The sequence below is a fragment of the Styela clava genome, chromosome 6 (assembly GCF_964204865.1).
Source record: "Styela clava chromosome 6, kaStyClav1.hap1.2, whole genome shotgun sequence".
In the NCBI taxonomy this organism is placed as follows: domain Eukaryota; kingdom Metazoa; phylum Chordata; class Ascidiacea; order Stolidobranchia; family Styelidae; genus Styela; species Styela clava.
In genome coordinates this window covers 406,395-415,242 of record NC_135255.1, presented here as the reverse complement: position 1 = coordinate 415,242, position 8,848 = coordinate 406,395, and the positions used below count along the sequence as shown (strand labels likewise).

Genomic DNA, 8,848 nt, shown 5'->3' with positions numbered 1-8,848 from the left:
TTCACTTGGGGAAATCTTCATCAATGTATATTACGTTGCGCTTTTTCAGAAATATAAAAAATAGGAAATGTTAATTTTGACCGAGTATGTAATAGAGGTGCATGCATAGGTGACTTGCCCATGATTAACTGCAGGTAAGACTGCTGAGCGGAATTTGGTGCCACACATATTCTGCTTAGAGTCTTAGACTCTCGATCCGACCAAAATACGTCTTACCTAAAGTCTACTTGTCATGCCAGTGTTGAGGTTTAATTTCATATTCTTTCATATACTGTATATCCAATAAATAAAGTTCTTCAACTATTTTTTAATATAATATATTTTTCATATTCTAGCGATGGCTGCAGTGACGATCAGCCCTGCCTATTTTTTTAACGTGCGACATAAATAGTCAATTAGCCATGCACAATGCAATGGGAAAATCATAAAACGATCGGTATATATTATGTGAAGGAAGTTTGTTCACCTTGGTATTTTGATGTCGATCCTGCTTACTACTCACTACCCACGATTATACCGTTGCATTGCTACATAGTGATACGAATAAGTGTTTGTAGTGTTATATTTGTTTTGTCATGTATTTGCACTCAAGTTCGAAATAGTGGCTTTCAAATAGCGCTACATGTTAATGTATTCAGATTTATTCTGGCTTTTCCAGTACTTGGGATGTTGCAGTTTACAAATTCAACAAATTGATTCACTGAAAATCCGAATTGTACGGCCTATAGAAACAAGAGAGGTTAGATATTAACAATATTATGAAAATATATTGAAGCATAGATTTATAGATTTTTATGTATAGTTGTATATTTCCCATTCTCCTCTGTAGAAATAAATATATATATATTAGAATCTTAGTTTAACAGTGAAAACTTTTATCTTTGTGTACAACAAACGGCTGTATTCAGGTAAAGACAGGTTGCACCGAAACAAATCGAATGAGAGTAAAATTATCGTGAATTCTGAATATATAAACCAATGCTATCTGAGATTTCATGTATACTTAGATTGCTATGAAGATAATTCGCCATTGCAGTGGACATAAAAATTATTAAGTTTACCTCCCCAGGCATTCCTTCGATATCGACAAGTAAGTCGTTCTCTTTGTGTTCAACATTTTTTATTCTCTGCGTGGATACCGGGACCCATTTATTCCTCTGGCCAAGAATAGCTACATGACTTTGTGAGCTGTGTATCAATTGAGAGAAATATTGAATGTCATCATTTTTTCATTTTCATCCGCATTATGTTATATTGACGAATGCCAAAATAAATAAAAAAACTCACTAAAAATATATTTACTGACCTAACTTCAATCACAGGTGCAAAATACCACAGTTGAAAATCTGATCTTCCGCATTTAGGAATTGTTAGCGGGGAATTATCACTGAACTTGTGAATGTTGCCATCATTTCCGGGATGGCCGTGATAGGCTATATAATCTGTATATTTCTGAAACATAAACTTTTATTACAGAGAAGAAAGTTGAACTATAATTCAAAAAAGTTTTATATTTATACGATGTCATATCTTCATTCAACAGTTTTATTTATAATTACCGTTTCGTCCAGAAACATAATACTCGGTGTAGCCTTAAAATCTGTGACATTCAGATCAGTAACCACCATGATTCCGTGACGTAGTGGACCGTTGGTGAATGGTATGTCTGTATATGTCGAATAAACTTCAGCATCCAAGTTGGGAGATCCTGGAAATAAAGACGTAAAGCTACAAATAAATATTTTCAATATTCAGTCTGAGGGTGAAATCATTTTATCATTCTTCATTTATCAATTTATACTACTGTATTATATTTTTAGCTTATTCTATTTTAAGTATTGTATATTTATCTACAACAAAGAAATATACTACGCCCTTTTGTGTCAAGAAGAAAACTTAAGATTGCTCATGTTTACTTCACAGTGAGCGCGCATAATCTTGCTTTGAACACATTCTATTCCACGGAGGCACTATAACCCTGGCATCAATGAGTTGTTTCAGTGAACCCATATCTACAGATTTCATTGTGGCAACATTATGTAGATGTAAATGGTGAGGGATTTACTGATGACATTGTTGAAGGTAGTATATACACGTAGTGATGATCTGCTATCTTGCTTTCGCAAAATGTAAAACGATTAATCCTGATTTATCATGTTACTCACCCGCTTTCATATTCTTAGGAAAAGCGTGATTAATCACATGTTGATCCCAAACCGTAATTGGTCGTGATGGTTTCAAAATCATTCCGTCCGCTCTACAAGTCTTCAATATGTTCTTTGACATGTTGGCTGTTAACGAATATATTATAATTTGGTATGAAATGTATAATTTATTAATATGAACTATATGACAAAAATTAAAATAAAATGATTTGAATTCATATAGATTTATCAAACTTTTTATCTGAATAATATCTGAATTGTCCGGTTTGAGTTCAATACGTTACAAAATTTTTGAATGAAAGTTTTGGTTTGAAATTTCACAGAGGGTTATATAAACTCTAATAACTAGCTGCAAAAAATATTAAAATTTACAATATCTATCTCCGGGTCCCACAGGTCCAGTGGTTAACGTTGCCATAGCAGCCTGTAAGTCGGTATTCGGTTCGGTATCATTGCCGTATGGACTACCAGTTTGGTTTGAAGTACTCCAGAAAGTGTCTTTAAATGGCGCCAGATGAAGAGCATTTGCAAACATCGATTCGACTCCAGTCTTCCATTGACTGTTTCCAGGATGGTAGTCGTCGCTTACTCTGGCCTGTAGATTCAGATATTTTGTTTGGAATGACGTATTAATGTTAAAAATCTAGTTACTGTGCTGATATTTCATAGGGAATGAGTTTGAAAAAATGATTTTTTTATATACTTATATGCAATTTCATTCAAAAATGGATATTTAATATAATTTTATTACTTGCGTTACAGCGGGAATTTCAATACTCTGTAACATATGTCGAGACAACGCCATGCAGTATTGAATACTAATTCCATGTTCTTCAGCAGCCTGTCCCATCGATTTCAACCAGTATTTACCAACATTGATATCTTCATGTATAGTCTAAGAAAAAATGTAAATCACCCAAAGAATTTTTAGATTTGGCCATGCATTGGCTTCAGCTGACCTTTGGTTTCCGTCTAAACGAAGACTTGTTGTCCCTATCAGATATATTTTAGCATATCCTCGAACAGTTATTTTCAAATGAATTTAAATGTTTCGTGACTTCTAATTTATCTCGCATTTTGATAAATCAGTGATTCAACGATGAATTTATTTGACTATTTGTCAAGTTATTCACACATAACACCTCGTGCGTCATGTAACTATTTTTGATAGTACATACATCCATATTTTCAAATTCAATGTCTAGCCAATCTTGCTCGTACAATATCAATCCCCACTTTGTTGCATTGTGGAAAAAATCTGACCAAAATCTCTGAAAAGAAATGAATCAGCAATTAGTTTTCTTTTATTTTAAATTTCAATATTTGTGGATATGATATCTATTTTTCAAATGCTGATTTTTTACAATCACGATGAAACTCTATCGATGTGAATATTTAAGGCATTGCATCCTGTTATCTGCAGGTAGAAGACAGGTTATGATTGTAGGATCCTTAACAACGAAGAGATACAGCAACAATCGCGAACCGTGAAAACAATATAATAAGTTATTAACTAAAAACTATTGCAATACTCTTTATTTTATGGCCATGCATTATTGATTGATACTTGTTGTTCTTACATAGTCATCAGGTAGAGCTTTTCCCGATAGGGTATCGATATAGAAACTATATTTTCCACCGTTCTGTGTTGCATATACGTTATCAGACGCCCAGTAACGATTGTGTGCTGCAACTGGCATACCATGTTCTTGAAAAAGACCTCTGACAAGTTAAGATATCAGAATTAGATATTATATCTACATAATTATAATAAACCCTTGTACTTTATTGCGTCCTCTAAGTTTATTCTAGCCTCAAGCCTAATGAAATCAGTGTAACCGACCAATATATCTATGTTCTCGTGCCTACACAATGTCATCTTCAAGGAGAAATTTGTCAAGCTCTGATCACGACGTCAATGGGCCTTATTTAGTGTAAATTTCAGTCTACCAAAATCGTTGTTAAATAGCTTATGTTATTTGAGTGAGTTCTGATACAGCAATAAAGCAATGGTAAAGATAAACTTACACCGTTCCATTCGGAAATATGCTGGGCATTGCAACCCATTCTTTGACTCCGTCCCCTAATCCTTTGTAGTAAAACCAAGAATCATACTGAACATATTTGTATGGAATGCCTTCAAATTTTGACTGGTTAACGACGCCAAGAATGGTTTCTTCATAATTCATTTTTGGTTCGGTATTGTAGTAGTAATATGCACCTGAAAAGACAGCAAACAATTCTTTAAAGATGTTCAAAATTATAACATGTTGCTATATTATCCAAGTCGAAATCGTTTATTTCATTTGTTTTTTGAAGGAGCTGTGAAAAACAAAAGTGCTTGAGAATCCTCACGACTATAAAAGCGTGTTACTATATTACATTTCTTGTACCATGGCGTTCTGTGACAGTTTTGAACTTTCCAACTTGTTTTTAAATCTGAGCAAAACATATTTTTTAAATATATTTAATTTTAGATGATGAGTAGCGGTACGTGGGTTGCCTACAACTGTAACTTAGTATAAGTTACGAATATGAAAAAAATCATTTAAGAATAAGGGTAGCAACATACGGCCCGCGGACCACTGTTCGGCCCGAGAATCTATTTATGTGACCAGTAAAGTAATAGGCATGGTATCCTATCATGTTTCAATGCTTTATCATTTGTAACGGCATCATTGTCGTATTCGAACTGTTACGTGACAAGGATTCAATACGAGATATTTATTTAACGGTGCCGTGTTGTGATTAAAAACATTAAACTGTCTACCAATGATGAGCAAGGTCTTCAAAATATGGCGGAAGTTCATCACTGAGTGGTCTAAGACATACTTCATCGTTATGCCCAATCAAGATGTGATGTGCCAAAAAGCGACACTATTGTACACAACACTCTGCCAGTTACGATGACATTGTGGATCAATTACGGCCTGAAAATATTCATCGAAAAATGTCTCCGGAGAAAAATATTGAGTGAAGCATATTATAGACAATGACTCGCTAATTGACGATCTCTATTTAAATGTTGATATAAACAAAGTCACAACTAATCGTTGATAATAAAAGAAGCTGTGAGCGTTTCATAAAAAAACAATTGTACAAGACAAAATTCATGAATCAGCTCACAAATGAGCAGGCTCAACTTCGTGTTGCTGAAACCTAAAACAAGTTTTTCGATGACCCGGCCCTCGCCGTCACCAAAATTTTCGTTTTGGTTCATTGCGATAAACAGTTGCACGCCACTAATTCAGGACGTCATAATCTCCTTTACGGAAATATAAAATGTTCATGATGACGTATTACATTACATTTGATATACAACGTCACGATGGATTTAAATGTGGTGTATAGTACAAATTATGACGACACAAATTTCAAATATCAAATGCCCATCCTCAACAAAATCCCTTGTACGCCTTGCAACGTGACTGTCAAAACAAGTCAAGGTGCCGGGTAATTTAAAATCAGTTTATAAAAACAAAATGGTAAACATATATTATTACCATTATCCGTATAGTATCCGAGATATTTGACCGTGAGGTCGCTATCACGACGAGACCTTGATTTCCCATATCTTCTCGCAAGAACCTCACCCCATCCCTCGATTGCGCGATTCATTCCTTCATCTCCAAAGTAAAGTATTGTGTCAATCTAGATAAACATTATACTCATTTTCTGAGATTATATTACAAAGGATTTTCTCGTAAGAACGGTGAACATTCACCGTAAGCACACTTTGATTGAATATATGTATTTAGTTTTAGTTTAGCGATATAATCCCCTTCTATGGTTAGGTATAGAGAACAATAATATTGGCAATCATGACTAACCTGGTAGTGTTGTGGAACGCTTTTGAAGCCACCAAGTATACCATAGTATAATTGTGAGGTCACACTGTCGTACATCATGCTATGTGCCATGAAATTACTGAAGGCAGAAATCACCATTGCATTTCCATACTCATCGAATGCAACCAAAGGACCTGCTTTTTGTCCGCTGTGAAGCATGTCTGATCCCATAGAAAAGCTGCAAAAAATTTAAAGTAATGATATTTCACAAATGAAGAGTTTATTGCAATTCTTTCCAAGCATTCATGTACCACTCAGCGCGACCTATTCTTACATATTCACGTTTAAAAAAATCCTACATCTTAAATTCGAATACAAGCAATGTATTGCTTTTTTAAAATACACACCAACTGATTCAATTTTAATCGCGATTACGTGGAATAAATTGGATTATTATTACGCTTATAGGTTTATACAAATATCTTTCGACCACTCTATAATCTATTATTGAAACTTTTTTCTGTAGTAGGGTATGAACGATAATACAGTTGCATCCAAGACCAAATCAATAAAGAACTAGTCAGATTTGTGCACACAAAGATGGAGTCGCGAACTTTGAACTAAATGCGCTTCGCAGGGTTTTTAAATTTACCCGGCATAAAGATTAATTATTTGAAGCGACACAAACAGATACTTTTATGATGTTTAAGCAACTCTTAGGGATGGGATGGGACGAATTTGATATTAGTCGGATTCGACAAATACGAGTAATAGGTCATGTACTCGAATCGTATCTCGTGCCCGTGACGTCATAACGAAAACAGAGAAGCACACTTGAATTTAACATGAAATTACTTCAGTATCGAGAATGCTGATTTTTTTTAAAGTATATATAAAACATTCAATCAGAGGTATCGTATTTTCAGGCGCTTAACAAATCACACAAGTTTTGAACAGCTGTTTCAAAAGTGTAAGACAACTATTTAGTTAGCCTGTTTTCGCTCATATATTCGAAATTAAACTGATCATTCTATTTTAGTTGAACATATCGCGTATAGGCCGACGCATATCGATGTCGATGGCGAAAATTACCACGAATGCGTGAGATATTATATTAAGAATAGGCAGGAGATGTGTATTTTGAAACTCGATTTGAGGCCGCGAGCAACAGGGGAGCCTGTGAAATAAACGAATTCATGTAAATTATTGTGATTTCATTTGTGTTCTCTTTAAATCTGAATGCGATTGCCACGATTTTGTCGCACACACCAAGCAAGATGGACATGATTGCCACCAATTTTAATAAAATAATTTACTTTGCAATACTGAAATCTTTTCCACACATATCCCCATTCATATGAAGAAATCCGGCAAATTCCGCTGTTGTTTTTGTATTAAAACTAGGGAAACAGGAAAGCAAACCGTCGGTATTCGAGATGTTACTCTTTAAAACACCATTTGGGAAACTCTGAACAAATACAAAGTACATTTGTTTTTATCATTAACTAAGAAACACCAGTCAAGCCGACCAGGAGGCTGGATGCTCTACACTTAATCAAATCAGGACTGGTATCTTATGCGTGAAAAGTTATTGCGAAACAGACTTTTTAGCAAATGACTCTTCCTAATAGTTGCAAAACTTTACGTTCGCAAAAGTATGTTTTTTCAAAATCACATCGTCACAAAAATCATCTCTCCAAAAACCTCATTCTCACATGGTCCCCGAAAAACACATTTTTTACCAGGTAAGTCTGATGTCTCCTAATGCTTTCCCGCTAGTTGTTTGATAATAACTAATCCACCACCAATCGCATATTTTATCGTCTTTAAAATGTCTTTAAAATATACGAAAAAAAAACGCTATCGCGACTTCCATTGAAACATGGTCTACCTGAGTGAATCGTGCAAACTCTCCTCCATTGTAAACCAACACTTGATTTTGCATATGATATTCTTCAGCTGCATACGAATATACCATACCTTCGTACTCACCGTTCACATCTTCACCAGATATTGTTTTGTTGGCTGTTAATTACAACAGTATAATAATCCATGAACTTTATTCAATACCCAATGAGTTACGAAACTTCTATGCGAACATGAATCGTGCAATTCATGAATTAAATGACACGAGCAAAGGACTTACCAAAATTGAAAAAGTAAATCATTATTAAACGCATAATAACAAATTAATATATATGAAAAGCTTGATCGAAATATATGGTCCACTATTTAAAGCCTTTTTAGGTAGATGGTGATATTTTTTCGATATTGGTACGGTCCCTGAGGTTAGTTATTCAATAGCAAAATTACTCACATTATCCCTTAAAACTGCTATTCTTTTATAAGCTATATTGGGTATTGTGTAGTTTTTATTTTTGTGGACGGGTGAAGTACGTGCAAAATATATTTTTCAAAAACGCAAACGAAAATATAACAGTAAATAGTCAGATGAGAGAGAATCAGTAGGTCATGCTGAAAATATCTATGACCGGATTACCTGGAGGGAATATTCTGAATTGCTATCATGTTTCTGTTTTGCACTGCGTATCACTGTAATTCTATTGCTTAATTTTTTTTTTCTATAGCTAAATTCCAGTATTCTTGGAGGTAATTAAGCCACCCGCCAAGTTTAATGCTTCAGTGCATTTCACAAATTCCATTATTCTGATGTACTTTGATCTAATTGCAATATTTTCCTTTATTTGTTGCTTTACCTCTTTGGCTACACTTACAGCATTTTTGTCACTAAGAATCTAACTCTTTATTGTTGAGAAAGTTGACATATTCGTCGCGATACATAGCATAGATACTAATAAAATGATTAGGTTATTATCTTATACGAGGCGAAATAAATATATTGTGGTAGAATTCTGGAGTTTGACAAACCGTAAC

General features: G+C 34.4%; 1 protein-coding gene across 1 annotated transcript; it reads right to left on the bottom strand.

The window, feature by feature from the left end:
* Positions 1 to 478: 478 nt before the first annotated feature.
* Positions 479 to 8,121, bottom strand: LOC120331113 (uncharacterized). Its single transcript, XM_078113751.1, has 15 exons — positions 8,100 to 8,121; positions 7,845 to 7,978; positions 7,270 to 7,421; positions 5,996 to 6,191; positions 5,669 to 5,816; positions 4,194 to 4,386; positions 3,746 to 3,887; positions 3,344 to 3,436; positions 2,917 to 3,060; positions 2,538 to 2,760; positions 2,166 to 2,291; positions 1,560 to 1,708; positions 1,307 to 1,452; positions 1,062 to 1,188; positions 479 to 722 (listed from the first exon to the last, which is right to left on the bottom strand). The coding sequence occupies exons 1-15, from the start codon at positions 8,119 to 8,121 to the stop codon at positions 609 to 611; spliced, it is 2,109 nt and encodes a 702-aa protein (XP_077969877.1). The 3' UTR covers positions 479 to 608.
* Between the last annotated feature and the right edge of the window lie 727 nt (positions 8,122 to 8,848).